General features: G+C 35.8%; 2 protein-coding genes across 2 annotated transcripts; one reads left to right on the plus strand and one right to left on the minus strand.

Annotated features, from left to right (window-relative positions):
- Window positions 1-111: 111 nt before the first annotated feature.
- Window positions 112-967, plus strand: LOC6638198 (60S ribosomal protein L23). The gene is made up of 4 exons (XM_002061288.4): window positions 112-197; window positions 331-414; window positions 489-616; window positions 689-967. The coding sequence occupies exons 1-4, from the start codon at window positions 185-187 to the stop codon at window positions 884-886; spliced, it is 423 nt and encodes a 140-aa protein (XP_002061324.1). The 5' UTR covers window positions 112-184; the 3' UTR covers window positions 887-967.
- On the minus strand, window positions 954-4,698 carry LOC6638197 (inactivation-no-after-potential D protein). The gene is made up of 9 exons (XM_002061287.4): window positions 4,524-4,698; window positions 2,998-3,575; window positions 2,855-2,945; window positions 2,444-2,799; window positions 2,154-2,378; window positions 1,978-2,089; window positions 1,649-1,788; window positions 1,293-1,589; window positions 954-1,222 (listed from the first exon to the last, which is right to left on the minus strand). The coding sequence occupies exons 1-9, from the start codon at window positions 4,558-4,560 to the stop codon at window positions 1,031-1,033; spliced, it is 2,028 nt and encodes a 675-aa protein (XP_002061323.1). The 5' UTR covers window positions 4,561-4,698; the 3' UTR covers window positions 954-1,030.
- Between the last annotated feature and the right edge of the window lie 14,221 nt (window positions 4,699-18,919).

Here is an 18,919-nt window from a genome sequence, read left to right on the forward strand (position 1 = left end):
TCGATTAACCGATCGGTTTTGCTCCGATAATGTCGATTAACCGATGATTTATTACTCAAGACTGCGTGAGCTGAAAATCGAGCAATAACTAGTTCTTTTGTAAATCACGTTAAGTTGGCCGCGGTTCGTGTCAGCGAACTAGCTCTTTCTTTTTACTTCCTTTCGGTTCCAAACAAGACGCAAAATGTCGAAGAGAGGTAAAAACTAAAAAAATAATCTATTTTAATCGTCGTTATTTCAACTAATCCGAATGAAAAAACTGTGCTAATGTGAAGCTGAAGCTATGGACAAGTGAATGAATTAATTATTTGTGTGTTTAACGTTTTTTAGGACGTGGTGGTACCGCCGGAGGTAAATTCCGCATCTCACTAGGTTTGCCCGTAGGCGCCGTGATGAACTGCGCTGACAACACAGGTAAATAAAATGAAATTATTCAAGTCGGTGAATTGTCTTCAAAGAATATTTCCATTCGTTCCGTTTGATTATAGGTGCCAAGAATCTGTATGTTATTGCTGTCCATGGTATTCGTGGTCGTTTGAACCGTCTGCCGGCTGCTGGTGTCGGTGACATGTTTGTGGCCACTGTCAAGAAGGGTAAACCTGAGTTGAGAAAGAAGGTGCGTACATCTTTTTCGTAAGAAAACATAAAAGGGCCTTTGACTAACGCTTCACATCTTAATATATTACAGGTCATGCCTGCCGTCGTTATTCGGCAGCGTAAACCATTCAGAAGGCGTGACGGGGTCTTTATATATTTTGAAGACAATGCGGGGGTAATTGTGAATAACAAGGGCGAAATGAAGGGCTCGGCCATCACTGGACCGGTGGCCAAGGAATGCGCTGATTTGTGGCCCCGTATTGCATCGAACGCCAGCTCTATAGCCTAAGCGCAAGTAGTAGTCCTTTATCAATAACAACAACAACAACAGAAATAAAACCCCAAACGGAAATATGTTTGTTTTTCAATACGTGTTTTCTGCATCAATTGTTCTTTATTGAAACTTAAAAATTTTTCGCGAGTTTTTCCACACTTATGGTTTGGGTGCTTCAGTGCGTAGAGTGGGCTTTGGTCGTGTCACCTCCATAGAAATTTTACCATTGGCTCCCTTGAATAATGCATAGCATACAGGGAAGGTCAGACCCTCGAGGGAATCGCCATTAAATTTGGTTATAATATCGCCGCGTTGCAATTTGTGATCAATTTCTGGATACTGGCCGGAAACCTGCAATAGAAAACAGCAAACGGGAGAAAAATCATAGTGAATCATTTTAGAGTAAGGTAATCAGACTTACTACATCGGATATAGTGCAACCCTTTTCATTGGGCGAAAGGGACAAGCCAAGTTCCTTGCCGCTTTTCTTCATGAAATCCACATTGAACTTCTCCATTTCTGGCGGATCTGCGCGATATACGGTGAAATTGACTGTTTTCTCATATGTTACATGGAACAACTGATGCACCTTGAGGGTGGTCAAACTTTCGCAATGTATTGGGACTCCATTTACTTCGCAAATGTGATCGAATATCTGCAAACGTTTATCAGCGGCCAAGGCGCCTTCGGGATAGATGTGTGTGATGACACAACCAGTCTGGAAAAGATTGCTTGTGGAGTGTTTGTGTCTGGCGAAAGTTGGATCAAAGGTTTTACCTTGACATAGTTGTTCTTGCCGCCGGTTACTATGACGCCCAGCGGTTTCTTTTCCACCTTTACCTCAATTAATATCTTTTTATTGGGTTTTATCTCGGCTGTGGCTGGTTCCTGTGGCTTTTCTTCCTCTTTTTTGGCTTCTAAAATGTTGCAAATGAATTGTATTAGATTTTAAGAGCAAATGTGTTAAATTTAGAGGAAAGAAATCTGAGTGTTGATATAATCTTAATTAGAGTGTCACGTGGGTGTTGCACGTGGTAAAATTTTAATGATAGACATTTGGGCAAACAGTTTATTATAGTGACCTCTTGACCAGTTTTGTGGCTTACCTTCTCTTTTCTTTTCCTCCGCTTCCTTTTCTTTTTTAATGACCTCTTCGTCCTTAAGTGTGAGCAAAATCATGGTCACAACGCCTTCGGCTCTTTTAAGTAAACCAGATGCCTAGAGGAGAGAGAGACAAGAGTCACGGCCAATGCTTAGCAGGGACTCTGGATATGGAACTTACATCATCGTAGTTGGATTCTAGCGTAACATCCTGATTAATTGCCAGCACCATGTCACCCACTTTAATGCCAGCCGCCTCTGCATTGGAACCTTCTCGCAAATCGGATATGAAGATTCCATTGCCAACTTCCGCATGTTTGCCATAGATGATCATTATCCCCAAGAAACCTTCCTTACGCACCTGTACAGTGCGAGCTTTGGGGAATTGATCGAAAAGGAATTTGGTCTAGATGATGATGATAATAAAAATAAATTGTATTTAATTGTAGCTCCAATGTGCGCTGGACTTGCCTCATCCGAGGATGTGGGAAACTTCTTAATGGGCTTCACACACATGCCTTCATCGTTGGGTTTGCGCCGGGATGTAATCATCACCAGTTTCTCGCCATCCAAATTCTTAAAGATGGCCGAGGCATTGAGATGGCAGCGATTTTTGAGAACATTGCCATTGACTTCGACTATCTCATCGCCGGGCTTCACATCGACACTGGCCAGCAGGCCATTGGGATCCACACCGGCCACAAAACAGGCCATCTTCTGACGATCTTTATGACCAGCGAGGGCTATGCCGAGGGATTTGTTTGCCGGCCGCTGGATTTCTATGCGACGCAGATCCTTCATCATGTTATATCGCTTGTTTATTTTAGCTGTAAACTAAACATTAGAGAAGCAATTTTTATTCGTTTAGTGCGGAGAACTAACCCATCGTATAGCCAAATTCATCCTCCTGCTCCTTATCCCGATCCTTCTCCTGCCTATTTAACTTGCAATTGCCGGCGGAGGCTCGATCAATCTGTAAAAAGTATTTGAATAAAATGATAACAAGATGGAATGATATATCCCACCTCATTGCCTGCTTCCGTGCGTATACGTCCGGTCATATCACGCGTATCCTCATCATCCTCATCGGCATGTGACATATGTTTGGCTCGAGCCGAGGCCGTGAAGGTTGTATTCCTCTTTTGCATTGTTGTCTGCCGATTCATGCCCATTCCGCCGCCACCAGATCCGCTCATGTTGTTATTGCTGGCCATGGGTTCCTGATTGAATTTATTCTTGGCCTGCATATAACCATTACTTCTGGGATCATTCTTATTCTGTTGTTGTTGCTGATGCTGCTGTTGTTGCTGGTCATCGCTCTTGTCGAATGTTTGTATCTCCAAATCAATTTTGAAATCCGCCTCCTTGATAAGGTCAATCACCGCCTGTTCGGTGGAATGCCGCACATCCTTACCATTGAGCGATAGGATACGATCGCCAACTTTTAATTTGCCACACAGATGAGCTGGACTTTCGGGTACAATGCCCTTGATGAATATGCCGGTGGTTTTGGTATTCGGCGAGTCCTTCACCTCGCCGCGTACAATGCAAATGCCAAAGGATTTCTTGCCAGTCTTATCCAAGGTGACCATATGAATGTGATCTGGTAAATGGAAAAAAAATTCATCCATAATAATTACTAAATTCTGAAGGAAGTTCGAACTGTATTAGCCATAAAGCTGGATTAGCAAATTCTTCGGCTCCGCCCGTGGTGTTTGATCACTGAAAAGTTTATTCAATGTCTATTAATTGATTAAAATTAAGTAAATTGACAAACATTTAATTGAATTCTGTTAGAAATTGGCCAAATACAGGGAGATTAACCAAAAATGTATGTTACAAATTCTAAAAAAAAAGTATTTAACATTTTCCCGAATCGTTTTTGGGCGATTTTCATTTATGTTTTAACTTTCACACATTAACCAATATTTTTGGTTTTTCATCGCTACAGGCCCCGCGCTGGCTTAATCCGTCACTGAATTTAAGTGCAAAACATATTTTTGTTTTGTTTTTAAGTTGAACAGAGTTTATTCTTAAAAAGATCAGAGATCTCGAATCGAATCACAGTATATATTTTCTACGTTTTTCCAAATCATGTTTATTATTTTATTAGATTTGAGATTTGTATAAATTATTTATTTTCGCGAATTTACAAGAATATATATTTGTATTTTTCATAGTTAAGAAACAGATTACAGATTAAATTAAGTTTAAGTTAGTATTTAAATTCACTATGTTTAAAATTATTTATTTTTTGATTAGTCAACAAATTAATCTGAATAAGTGTATCAGAAAAATATTTTTTTAAATTTAGTTTAGATTTTTATTCTATATATTAATTGCGTTGTTTTAGAATTTCAATTGAATATTGTTTAGGATTTTCAATTTCTAATTATCAATACTTCGCTTTAGTTATTTAAACGTTTTGCGGGAGTTCTGAGAGTTTTAGAGTGTTCACTGGTTTTGTTTTAAAGTTGTTTAGTATAATATTACATTTTCATAATTATGTAAGGTTATTTTGTATATGTATATATTATAGCTGAAAACTGACCACCCGTTAAGCCTGCATTGCCTTGAAATTGCACCATGATTAAGAAGGATTATGTATTTCGTTTCGCTAAGAATACTTTGAATCGAAAATTTTGGGTTTTATCGTTTGAATATTGTTAAAAAATTGAATATCCGCTGATTGTGAATTCTCCGCGCAACCAGCTTTCGCTTTTGAGCCCATTGAAAATAGCGCCTAAACTGATTTTACAATTAGTTGACGAACATTCTTGCTAACTGACTTAGTGGCCATTCTATTTTGACTATGATTTTCGTATCGATTACACTGTCCAACAAGCATGGAAACTCATTGGAAATATTATAGTAAATGGATGAATGCATTTCATAGAAGGAAGCTATTTTTCAGATAAGAAGGGAATGAATTTGTCTGTCTTTAAGACGTATTTGAAACTATATACAAGGATAATACGTTGTAAGTATATAGATCTAGTATATAGATTTAGATAAAAAAACTATGTCAATCTGCTTAAAAAGGTTCAAGTTTTCATTTTAAGTAGGGGAGAGGGCCCAGTTGTGACTCAGGCCCAGTTGTGACATTCTCAAATATTTTTGAAATGCGGTATTGAATGACAGTTTGAGCCCTGTAAATCATGTTTGTTAGACGTTCTGCAGTTTTTGGACAGACCCCAACGTTAATAATCGTATTGTATATACGCGTACCAAACATCGTTTTGAAAATCGTGCGAAAAAGTTTTTTTCCATTTTTTTCAAAGTACCAAAATTTTGTGAAATCAACAGTGAAAAGGTGAGTGCAATGCATCAAAGTATTGTATTTGCCGTATATTTTGTGATTCTATAAAAATTTATGTGATTATGTAGTGTATATAAAAAATATAGATATAAACTTTAAACTATAAAAAGTCCCGGTTATGACTCAGCTGGGGTGCCCAGTTATGTCCCATTTTTTTTTGCACTCGGATTATGTAAAATTATCAAATTCCAACATTTTTGTTGTTGTTTAACAACAAGGAAAGGAAATTTACATATTGAGACCAGTTTGTCCAAGAATATTCTGGAAGATCTCGATCGGGAATGTTCATTCGAAGTGCGCTAATATGCAAGCAAATTATTTCGCTTGCAAAAACTGCGAAAGTGACATGGACGACGAGGGCTTAAAATCGTTCTCATTTATGGCCATTTTCTTTTGGGTTTTTCATTGTTTTTGGCTTTGAAGCCCTTCAAAATAAGTAAAGCATTAAATCACAACAATTCGTGTGACATTCCTTTCATATTTTCTTATTTTCAGTGAATTTCTTAAGTTGAGTCATAACTGGGCCACTTTTTTTTTAAGTTAAAAAAAGTTATCCAAATTAAATCTGTTCCAAAATTTTTTGAGTAACTCAAATAAACATACATTCTTTGGAAAAAAGTTGCGTTTGGTTAATATTTAAATGTTAAACTTCTTAACTTTTCATTTTCCCGAACTGAAGAAAAAATTTCGAGGTTTTTCAAAACCCGGGTCATAACTGGGCCCTCTCCCCTACTTATTACTTGTGTCTCCTATAATTTTTTACTTCTTCTACAATTATCAATATAATTGAATTGAAACTATGTCCATGAAGGACAATGTTATCGATCGATGGTAATGGTGCTTCAATTGCATTGAATAACTTTTGCTGCTGCTCCTCCTCGTCGTGGAGACAGTCATAATATTATTGAAAGTAAAAAGTAGTATGAAATTGTCTTTTGATGGGTGTTGCTTTTGGTTAAGTTGACTATTTTTCTAGGCGGGGATTTGGGGGCCATTGGCATCTTTATTGGTTATATTACAATATTAATTTGTTTGTGTGATTTGTACAAGACGAAACTCAACACTCCGTGAATGGAAGCCCATCAAATGCGCGCTGGCCTAGGCGAGAAATGCTCATCGATTTTAGCCATTTCTTTGCCTCTCTGCCATCAGATGATTGTGTCTCTATGTGACAATGCAATGGTCAAACAAAAAAACACACACATAACATAATGCACATACCAACAATCGACACACACACACACACATACATGATTATACTATGTGTATATTCAAACATAGACATATAATTAAGCTGCAACTTGTGCAAGGGCATAAAAACCGATTATGAAGGCAAAAGTCTATAATTCAATCATGCCACAAAAGTCACAAATTGCAAAAATGTATAACCAAGAATAAGCTTTAAGCTAATGCTAAACATACCGTTAGGCAATCCCTTATTCGTTGTACTTTTTTGAATTTCTTTTCTCAATTCGAATAAATTAGGAATTGTATTCTCTATATAAACAAGTTTAGTTAATTTCAAACAATTGTATCTATATTCCTCCATTTTTATTTTAAAATTACAAATTAATCATTGAAATGTGCACAATAAATCGTTACAATGGATTTTTGAAGCACTTAAAATAACAAAGAAATATGCCAACATTAAAAGTATTCCTTTGAATATCCTCAAGTGAAAATCAAGATACGAAAAATGGAGTTTCCTTTTTTGAAAAGGCTTTTGATTGAGGTTAAGCCCTTTGCTTTTGTTTGAGAAAAGTTTTCTTCCGAATGCATTTTGATTTAATATTGTATTCAATTTATTTTGCGCCTTAAGTTAAAAAACACATATTATACTTAGTAAGCAGTCAATTTGACCTACATAAACGTACTCTAAATTTCATATGTTATACCTTTTTTTATTTCTTTTTCAGATGTTAATGATTTTTAAACTAAGTGGGTTATGGTCATGGGATCATTTTAGAAAACCGAAAAAAGCCAGAAAACAAGATAAAATTTAAATTCAATGCGGTTTGAAATTTTGGAAATCTTATTCAGAAACAATACTTTATCTTTTCAAATACTTTTTATTGAGAAACCTATTTAAGGCCCAGGTATTTAGTTTATTTTAGAAATAAAATGATACTTCACAATACTATAAATACTCAAAATACCATTAATGGCCAGAGCTAATTGAGTCTTTGAATGATTGAGTAATTCGATTACATTTATTCAGTGATGTGAATGCTGTAAATATTCCGAGTTATATGAATCTGTTATGCATTCATTCTACCAATTTCATTCATTTGATTGTGTAAAATTTTTCTGTGTTTTGTTGACTTTTTTTTTTAATATTATCAAACGTTTCATAATGCGGGCTTTGGGTTCAAAATAAAATCGACATTGTTTTAAACTTTTTTAAATAGGAATAGCTGAAACTTGAACTTGTCTCGAATAGTTCATTCACAAAGTTACTCATTCAAAGAGTATTCGAATAACTAAAGTTTTCTCTTCAATGATGAGTACTTAAGCACTCCTTGACGAGTAACAAAGCGTTAAAGCTTATTTAAAGGATATTAAATACTTTGCAAAAACAACCTACTAACAAACAATAAAATACCAAAAACTCTGATAGGCAAATCATGGCCAATAAAATAGTAGAATTTGATGTTTGTTATGGAAAAAAATGTTTCCTCAATAAGTTCCGGCGAAGGCCGAAATAATAAAAGTTCATATAATTTAGCTGCAAATGAATTTAATTTGTGTGCTTGAGTTTAAATTCATAATCAAGATTTGCATTTTAATGCCTTTGCCTTAGTCAGAATTACACAGAGAGAAGGAGAAAGAGAGAGAGAGAGAGAGTTAGGTAGTTGAGGTAGCTGTTGGTGGGGGGAGGGGGACAACAAAGCTACGCAAACATTTCTATTAAATACTTTGAAGGGACTAAGGAAAGGAAAAACGCAACGCAAAAAAAAAAGTAGAGTAAACACATGCTCTCAAAGACTGGGAATTAGTAAAAAAGAAAAATGGCTGCAAATGGCTCCCAGATCCTGGAGAATGAGCCAACTGGTGGGGAGCCATGAAGGGCATGTATGTGTGTGTGGGTGGGTGGGGAGAGTGGGAGTCTGCAACGTCAACGACTGCGAAACGATGTTGAAAATTAATTTCATAATAAAAAAGCGTAAGGAAACCCATTTGATAAAACAATTTCCTTTTTGCCTCCCAACAGTCATGTTTTGTTAGTAAAGTAAATTCAAAAAACAAAAAAACACAAAAAGAAAAAAAATGAAAAGACCGAGAAATAAAAAAAAAACACACACACACAAAGAGGAAGAGGATGAAATGAAAGCTGAAAAAACAGAAAAGCAAAAATATGGCAATGAGCTTAACTTTGCAGCAGGCAGCAAGCAGCAGCAGCAGGCAGAAATATCCTTTTTGCAATGGCAGACGACGTCGCTGCTGTCATATAAGCAACGCTCTCTATGCTGATTGGTTGACTTTTTCGACTAGGCCACGCCCAATGGCAATGGCTGCTGCTGACAGCATCCTTTTCTCGCCACCTTTTCTCTCTCTCTCTCTCTCTTTACACCTCTGCCTGGACGCCTGTTGTTGTTGACGTCGACGTTGCTGTCGGCGCATGGTTGTTGCAACGATTTAGTTAACTGAAGTGATTTTCTACTGTTTGCTGTCACCAACACACTGACACACACTCATACACAGATACAGTGAGGACCTCTTATGTAAGTGGCTACACGTGTATGTATGTGTGAATCCGTTGTTGACTTGTTCTCGTGTCGTGTACTTACATGCAGTTATATCAAATTGCTAATAATCGTTTAGCAGCCACTTCTGAGTGCGTCCTGGAAATGAATAAAAATTACAGTTTTTGCTGCGCAAAAAACACTTCACCCGGTCGAATAATATGCGGATTTTCTCAGGCTCAACCGAATGCCATAACCGAACCAAAGTGTTTGGATATAACAATTCAGAGGAAAAGAGAGAGAGAGATAGAGAGAGCTAAAAGAGGGACAGAGTGATGTGAGTCCTTGAATTCATAAAACAGAAAATTTAATTTCGAAAATACTTAAACTCCATTTGTCCGACTTTATAAAAAAGGGCACTTTAATTTTCAATTTAGTCTACGAGAATTGGCCTAGATTTGTTTGGAATTGTTTGGGCATTTTAGTCGATTATTTAAAACAAGAACATACAAAATATATTGTTTAAATAAAACTCAAACCTTTTGTAATTAAATCAAAAAGATAAAATAATTAAATGCCATTGTGAAAGATTGGGGAAAGTGAGCTTAAGAGAGTTGCATTTTATTGTATACTTTTTGGGGCCATGTCCCAATATTTATTGAGTTTTTTAATTTTGTAGACTTGAAGTCAATACATATGTCAAAATATCAAGCCAGTACTTCTTATTTTTCGGTATCTAAGTAAACTTACTTAACTAAGTTCCTGAAACAAATTGTTTTTCTGATCACGCGAAAAGAGAAAATAACTTAATACAGTTGGACTTCGATTATCCAGTACGGTCGGGATCAGAGCCATCACGGGAAATCAAAAAACCCGGTAGATCGAGAGCAAAATTTCAACGTATTTCGTACTTGAAGTTTTATAAGTTCATGCATACATATCTCAATATCACGCACACTGACCATAAAAATATGTAACAGGTACATACACGCGCGTTTTTTATTGATTGCTAACTAAAACGGGTAAGACCCGAATTCTTTTTATTATTTTAGAGAAAAATTTTCGTTTCAAATCACGGTTAACAGTGACAATGGAACAAACTTAACTTCATCCCGGATAATAGGATTGTCCAGTGAATGGGAGCCCGGGTAATCGGGGTCCAAATGTACTCAGAACTAGTTCATTATAGAATGGAACATTGATTATAGTAAACAGCTTTTAAAAATAAATTTTACTTAATTTTATGCAGAAGTTTAAATATTAAATTGAGATCTTAAACTTTTTCTTGCTTCTGCTGAACTTAGTACAAATCAAAGACTGTTCTTCATTAAATGTGTATTTAGATAACATAGTAATAGTTGGCGAAAATTGCTCCCTTTTTGTTGTAGCTGAATTTTCTAAGCTATACCCAAAAAATTATGTGTTGGAGGAGCCTATGATCTATTGCTTTCCCCCCAATTGCTTCAGTCCTTATTATAAGCTAATCCTATAAATATTAAAGTAATGTTCCGTTAATTGGAGAAGGGGACTCTCAATTTTACTAATGCATCTATATAGTTTTTCATTGGACGTAGATTTATAACGTTCAGGACGAACAAGTGGCCCATGTGACTTTGGTCCCGGGCCTATTACAAAAAACTCTATTTAAAAAAAACTCTATTTCTGTTTACGTGTGCCCACTAACAATAAGACCTAATTAATTTCGAGCTAGCAAAGTCAGGACTGCAGTTTTTAATAAACGGAAGATATATTTTCGAACCGATCTTAGAGATCTGATACTTTAAGTTAAACAACTTAAGGGAATTGACTCGTGTGATCACCGTTTTTGAACATTTTTTTAAGAGCGATTAAAAGTTAGAAGTATGAAACTTTTATCACTTAGGTAAAGTGGTAAAAAACTAAGACTGACATTTTAATCTGTTTAACTTTAGCTCTGATCCAAAATAGGATATTCTACAAAAAAATGAAAAATATAAATTTACAAGGATGAAAACTTTTTTGGAATTGTTTTAGGACATACGAAATACGATGCAGGAAATATACTAGTTCAACTCACAGCTGAACGTATTCTGAAAAAACGATTGGATAAGTCGCTTTCAGTTGAGAAAAAAGGAGTTCTAAGACAATAGCATTGAAAACTTTTCGATGTCAGATGTAAATTTAGGGCTGTTCTTTTCAACGCTTTTATTTTTTAAAGACAATGACTATCTAAAAATCACTCAACCCAAATATTCTACAAATCTAACAGATCCGATTCATATAAAAACAATTTATACAACTTTTTATACCATACACCCATAGGGTGAAATGGTATATTAAAGTCGCCAAAATGTATGTAACAGGCAGAAGGAAGCATCTCCGACCCCACAAAGTATATATATTCTTGATCAGGATCAACAACCGAGTCGATCTAGCCATGTCCGTCTGTCCGTCCGTCTGTCCGTCTGTCCGTCCGTCCGTCTGTCCGTATGAACACCTAGATCTCGGAGACTATAAGAGCTAGAGCCACCAAATTTTTTATGTAGACTCGTGTAGTATGTAGAGTGATCAAGTTTATTTCAAATTTTTGCCACGCCCCTTTCCGCCCCCGCAATTTAATAAAAGCGTTTATCTCAAAAACTATTCCAGCTAGAGCCACCATATTTGGTATGTATATTCGCTTAGTAAATGCACACATTTTGTATGTATAAAAATTTTGCCACGCCCTTTTCCGCCCCCGTAATTTGAAAAACTTGATTATCTCCCGTATTTTTTTACCTTATGCAATCAAATTTGGCACGCTTAAATTTAATACTAATATCTAGCAAAATACCAAATTTGATTAAAATCGGACAAAAAACAGTCGAGTTATGCATATAAACGTTTTTCCATAAGGCCGGAGTTGGCCGTCAGCTGGTGGGGGCGCTAGGGTGCTCGTATGATTGAGTGAGCGAGATACTAAGATATGCTTGTAAAAAGCATGTGAAAATGCATTTGTTTAATAAAGTTGAAATATTTGCTTTACTGGTGTATGGTATACCTAAGTCGGCGAGACGACTTACTTACTTCATTTTTGTTTTAGTTTTACATAATTTTAAATAAGATATTTGTTTCATAAACACTGTATGGCCAATAGGTAAGTATTAATTGTGATAAAAACGAAATTTGAGTTTATGCTCGTAGATGTTTTCTAAAAAATCCTCGATATGAAAGAAGTCTAAAGATGATGTGACAACAATGTAATACAAAAATGGGCCCTTTATGAATATTTGGCCTGAGGGGTCGAATTTTCAAAGTTTACTTCAAAATGTCATTAAAACAAAACGAAAAAAAAAATGAAGCCCTACAGAATTCAACAGGCTCTTGGCCTAAGCACATACACATTTCAGAGGAAAGTACAAACGACAACAACAACTGAATATTCTCACGACATTTAAGGACATTTACAAACAATTATGTCCATACATGTGTACAACACACACACACACACACACACATCGAGAGAGGGAGAGCGAAAGTTGTCTCTGTCCGGAATGCCCGCCTCATGGGCATAGGATTATAGATATTTGTGTTTAGTACGGGCAGAGATAATGTCCTCATAACTTTCAATACGTTGAACGTGATAGAGCAAATAATGGTGCCCACATAAATGTACTGAACGTGCGGTACCGAAAAAAAAGAGTAAAAGGGGGAATACCCCGGGAATGACAACAGGATGGCAAGGATTTTGCTCTACTACTGATGTCAACATTAAAACTCAATTTAAATGACAAGGCATAAGCAAATAATTGTCCTTTTACTGAACCCGCCACTGAATGTCCTTGCGCCGCCTCAAGTGAGCCACGGTAAAAGTTTACTCGTCGCACACGGTAGTAAGTTATTCAAATATTGAGTTTACCACTCTTGCCACCCCACCCCGCCACCCATCTACCCTGCCACCACCCCAAAAACGGTAGCGGCATGTGCGCAGGGTCGCAGCTGGAGGACCAAAAGATTTTCAAGTGCCGAAAAGCGAACAATTTTCATTCGCAATTCGCATCCCTTTTTGTTTGAGTTCAAATCTCCTAAATGCGACTCTACATATATATGTATATATATATATTTGATTTGTTTACCATGGCCCGAAGCTAAACAAAATTTAAAAGAGAATGAACTGAAAAAAAAAAAAATCTTAAGCTGCATGTAAATGCGTTAAATTAAATTTCAAACGCCACAAGGACTCGAAAGGACAAACGAAATTCGTTTTCCATATTAGGGCTAACGATCTAATGCGATTATGGCCTATACCAGCTTAGCTCAGCTTCAGACAGTCATCAATAACTGGAGAACTGTCAGACATTTCTTCTGTCTCTTATTTGGACAAGATTCAATCAGTGTCCTTTCTTCTGACATCTTGAGAGAGGCAACTCCTCCAGTTCAATATTGTTGATTTTGGACACTGATATCTGTGTTTGGAGACCAAGTACCAGCACGTGTTCACACTTGCAACTCATTCGCGGTTCTCAGTCACGTGTTATATCACTTTCTCATATTGGTAATATCACTTGATGATTGTTGTCTTTTCATTTGTCGCCATGACGCCCAATTCGAGAAAACACTTTGATCTAACAAATTGATTTACACTAACGATTATTTAATGAAATTCCATGTCCATTCCCGCAATTCAGAAAGTGTGAATTACCCCCCCACCCCCTCATAACAAATACATACACACAATAAAAGTGTGAACGTGCGACACGTGCCCAGCACGTTGCCAAAGTTATTAGGTCTGTCTTTATGTCTTCTTTCTCCTTTGGCTTGCATATAAAATTTTTTATTGAAATTTCCTCTCTGTTTGCCCTTCCCTGGCATTCAAATGAAAGGAATATGTTTTTGCAAAGGCTTTTCCTTGTCGTTGTTGTTTTTGTTGCTACTTTTGCGGATTGATGTCAAGAGTATGTATTTCCTTTTGGTTGAGTAACCAATAGAAGATTGCGGAATGAAAATATATCATAAGCATATATTTGAACTATGTATATGTATATAGGGATAACATAAATATGGTGTAAAACAGATAGTTGGGAGTGGGGCTAATCTCGCAATTTTTTTCATCTTTCATATATCCTGACCGGGAGCTCTTATACTGTCCTACTCAAATAAAAGGTTTATTCATTGTGTAACTTTTGGTTAATAATACATTGAGATGTGATTAAAGGTTAAAAAGTTATAACTCAATATACCCAAAATTGGAGATTTTAAAAATCACGGGGTAATGTGGCGCACTACAATTTTTATCTCCTTCTAGTACAATTAAAGAAGTAATATTAGGAAAATCAAATAGAAAATTAATTTTGTTCATTTATTTATGCAATTTGTTTAAAATGATGGTGTTTTTAGCAGTTAAACAAAATAACACACTTCATAGAAATAACATAAGAACAAATTGACGACTCTTTTAGCATTGCTTTCCTTTCCTTTTAATAACAATAAAAGAAGTTAAAAATTTTAAAATTGTGTGAATTAATTTGACTAAACGAATGTCACACGATAAGTTAATGCATTTTGGAACCTATTTTAGTCAACATCGATCAAAATTAAAAATTGAAACAATGTTGTTGGAATATTTTCTTGGCAAACAGAAATTTAGTTTCCAAGTTAAAAATTACATAACCCCAGATATTTCGGATACTTCAATTTGAAAACGGTAAAGTTTATTATCCAAATATAGCTTACCAAAATACGATCTTAGGACACTTATCACGTTTCGGTCATATTTCAAGATATAAACACTTTGCCCCTCTTCCCTAAGTACATACTAGGACAGGAAACCTTAACACTTGGCAAGCACATTTAATTTCTTTAATCTAATTTACCTGTATTAAGATTATTATATAAGGGGCTGGAAAACTATTCTGTCATTATGTATTGCCTTTAATTTCATCTAAAACAAGAGAGTATTTTTTTTTTTGAATATTTTGCTATGATATTCAGGAACAAAGTTTTATCTTTACTGTGTTAACAAAAAATACATTAAAAATTAGAGTATTCAATCCAACCGACAACGAAATTTTACTTAACTATACTTAATTTCGTTAAGTTTTTGAATTAATCTTCTTATAAAATAGAGCCTGGTACTGAACTAATCAAAGCTGTAGATAGAATATGAAGTCTAATTTATTAGAGTAGATCATATAGCAGTTAGCTAAGGAAAAGGTAAACTTGCATAAACTTAAATTTAGAAATATTTGAATTAATCAAATAGTTAACCAATTTTTAAACAATTTACTGTACAACTTCGAATTACAAAAACCTGATAAATAATTACTATTAATCTAAACCTTTCTTAATGTATTTTTTAATGGAAGCTACAAAGCACAGGAGTTTCCTTTTTTATATATTTGCCTCAAAACCAAGAATTCCCAACCTATAGACATTATAAAGGGCATGCTAGCAAATCCAAAACTTGTGCATTCCAGGCATCAAAATGGGAGATTCAAGACCTTAGTATGAAAAAGAGATTTAACAATTAATGACATGGCGAAAACGTTTAAAAAATCTTGAAATATCTATGTACTGTATATAGACCTATTCAGAATAATTTATCGCATCAGAATATAATGGTAAAATCTGTTTATTTTTAAGGCAAAAGTAGTTAATTTGAATGTTTTTGAATGTTTACTTGAAATTGAATTTATTAATTGTTCGGATCCAGATTTATAAATGTTTCTAAAAGCGTTAAATTTCGTAAGTCATTCATTGAGTTAATTCATCTTATCAATTAACTCTGCCCAACTCAATTGCAGACTTGAAGCAATACATAACAGGTTTTAGAATTCAATTTTTTTTGGAAAATGATTTATAGATCCTATCTATCTCGAGAGTAAAGTTAATTAATTAACTTGAGCATAGGATCTGTGGTGTAACCATTCGAAAACGGGCAAAGCAATAGTGAAAAAATGATCTAAAATGAAACTAGCAATTCACCTCATCTAAGCTCGGTATTTTTGCGGTTCCCTCAAATCCTTCCCATAATCCCATGAGAAATGATTTCAAATGTTCATCTCTGACTTTTTGGTCTTTCATCAGGATAATAGAGAGTGAAAACCCAAAACAAATAAATGATTATCCTATCGAATAATAGCAAAAGTAGTTAAAGGAGATCAGTGCCAAAACTATTAACAACTGTCGAAATAATAACGCCTCACGCCCAACCATTTAGGCATAAAGACCACACAGAGACGAGGAGTCGCATATCCTTTATGTCCTTTTTGCCTAGACGAAGTTTTGCTTTCGCGGCATACGGACAAGTGACAATCATCCAACTTAATTGAATCCTGTGCTGCATAATAAATCAACTTAATGCGATCCAAGTGGATCTGCCAAGGGCAGGCAATACAAGAAATTTCAACTCCAACTCTTGGACGCGAAATCCTTTTGCCTGCGGTTTAGTCGACGCACAAGCAAATAAACAACAATAACACACTCTCAGCCACAGGAGCCAACAAATGTGCCCACTTCACCCCTCCAGCCTCTCTACCAACCACCTCCTCATGACATTCAGTCATTCAGCCTCCTGCAATGGGAGTAATTTCCACACTTGTGCTGACACATTGAAAGGGCTTTGGGTTTTTATATTTATGAATTGAGAAATTCACATCCTGTACGGCAAGGAACGGGAACGGGGAGGTAGTTACTTCCCCAGGACTTAGCATGGCTCTCGATTTTTATTGCCACCAAACAAGAGGCTTAACCAAAGCCCAACCCAAACTTATAGTCATCAAATGAACAAATGAATGAAATGAGCCTCAAAAAAACATTCAGCGTGTGGGTAACATGGGCGTGCAGACCTTAATCCCAAAAAAAAGAGGGGTTGGTTAAGAGAAAATTGTGCAAAATTTTGAGAACTATAAATGATGTTTCTGTTGAATTAAATTAACTTAGAATTATTTGTTTTTAAATCTATAATACGAAACGAAATTCTAATATGAATTATATTCGATTTAATTGAAAAAACTGAAATTGTTTCGTATTTTTTGTGGCCCAGTTTTCTTTATGTATATATAATATTTAAAATATTGTTTCCCAAATTTAAAAATTAATGAAAACTAAGAAAATAGTTTAGACTTTGAGGATCGTAGTCAGCTCTACAGGATTAGAGGAGGAATCCTTGGCTCATATCATAGTCGATTCTTTTCTTTTTTTTAGACTGTGTAATTTATATTATTTAGTTTCCTTAAGATTATTATATGTAGATACATATGTAAGCTAACTTTAGTTATTAAGTTGAAGATTTAAATCTTAAATGTATTCTTCCGTCTAAACAACTTACTAAGATTTCCCAAATCTCATACTAATTCCTCAGTGCAAAGAATATTTGAATTTTATTATAATTGGTGTTTAAAATTGTCTTTATCTGTTTTTTAAATGAATAGTCAAACATTTTAGATATCAACAATATATTAATACAACTTTTTCTACATTCTGATCTCAGAGGCTTTTATCTCGAGTCTTTTTTCTCAAAGGTATAGCAAAAAATATTTTGTTCCCATTTCGAAATGGAATTTATTTTCTAATGATTTCACCCCTTGGTTACGCCACTGCATGACAGGCACTTGCCTCTGACTGTCGCCTCCATCCACCTGCTGCCTCGTCCTACCCTTGTGGGCTAGGATAAATCGAGCGTAAAATATGCACCAGCTCGGACTGCGAATCCTTTTGTTCAAGAATAGAGAGTCGGGGGAAGAGACGGAGAAGAGCTCAGAGTAAAGCTATTCGGGATGCAGTTGAGCTGCTGCTGCTGCTGCTGCTGTGATTGTTCCCATTGATGGAGGGTTGATTTTTGATTCCCGATGCCCAAACCCATGGTATGGACTCATGGTCCATGTTCTTGTCGATCAAATTGAGCGTCACTCAAGTATTCAAGTGTGTGTATGTATGTGTATGCTATGCAGTGTTTTGTATCCCAGTCCTTGTGCCTCTTGTTCTTTCTTTTTGCAGATACTTCAAAGATTTAATAATGACATAAGAAGAGATGCTATTAAACCTGGCCAGGATATCCAGCCGAGTTGTAGCCGAGTGTTTGCATTCCCGATTGTTCAGGTGCAGCCTGCAATGGCTCACTCAAATTAGAGACATCGCGCCATTGTTGTCCTGTCTCTATGCCGTTAGGGCCTTGATATCCTTGACAGTCAAAGCAATTCAAGTGTCAAATCTTTTATTTGCCTTTTGCAGATTTCGCAATAAAAATTTATATTGTCAAAGTCGTCGCTCCTGGCCCACTCTCTCACTCAACTCCAACTCCATTTGAAACCTCAGAGTCAGTCTCCTTAGTTTTATCCTTCTTGATGCTTGCTGCTTGGTGGCGGTGGCAGCGGCATTTGTTTGTGTGCAATAAATTTGCTGACAAAAGAAGGATTATTGCTGCTGCTTCTCCTGCTTAGCAGGATGTGGTGGCTCTACTCTGCTCCTGGGCCAAGTTCTGAGCTCTTTCCCTGTCAGCAGGCATTCTTTGGCGTTATTGTTTGCCCATAAGTTAATTGTTCCCCTTGGAAAGCTTCCGCTTCTATGCAGCGCATCTTTTACTCTGATCCCCTTCCAAAAAAAAAAAGAAATGAGGGAAGAACAAAAACCAAATCCCATGCTGTGCTTAAGCGATGATTAACCATAGATTGATATGGATATGACTAAATGTTCATCCCAGCGTATAGAGAGTAGTCCTAGCAACTAGTTTTCCCCTCAATGATGAGCATTAGACAAATGTTTGCCAAACACCGCATGATTCCTTCTCTATCCGGTACATTATTATTTCGCACAATAAATCTGGCAAGAATTCAAACCTGTTTGGAATTTCAGTTATGATAAACGAACAAATTTTATATGTTAAAGGTAAAAAAGGTTAAACGATATCCGAAAACTCATTTTCTCTACGGGTTTTAGGTTTTTGTAGAACTCATATTAGAAGTTATATGTACCAATTTTGTTTTCTAA

The sequence above is a fragment of the Drosophila willistoni genome (genome assembly GCF_018902025.1).
Source record: "Drosophila willistoni isolate 14030-0811.24 chromosome 2L unlocalized genomic scaffold, UCI_dwil_1.1 Seg139, whole genome shotgun sequence".
NCBI classification, from domain to species: Eukaryota; Metazoa; Arthropoda; class Insecta; order Diptera; family Drosophilidae; genus Drosophila; species Drosophila willistoni.

What these genes read in the sequence shown, in the direction of transcription:
- LOC6638197 (XM_002061287.4), bottom strand. Translation starts at nt 4,560, where the DNA reads ATGGTGCAATTTCAAGGCAATGCAGGCTTAACGGGTG. An exon ending in GCACGGAAGCAGGCAATGAG is followed by an intron (nt 2,946 to 2,997) that starts GTGGGATATATC and finishes TACTTTTTACAG; the next exon opens with ATTGATCGAGCCTCCGCCGG. An exon ending in GCAAGAACAACTATGTCAAG is followed by an intron (nt 1,590 to 1,648) that starts GTAAAACCTTTG and finishes AATCTTTTCCAG; the next exon opens with ACTGGTTGTGTCATCACACA.
- LOC6638198 (XM_002061288.4), top strand. An exon ending in GAACTGCGCTGACAACACAG is followed by an intron (nt 415 to 488) that starts GTAAATAAAATG and finishes GTTTGATTATAG; the next exon opens with GTGCCAAGAATCTGTATGTT. An exon ending in AACCTGAGTTGAGAAAGAAG is followed by an intron (nt 617 to 688) that starts GTGCGTACATCT and finishes AATATATTACAG; the next exon opens with GTCATGCCTGCCGTCGTTAT.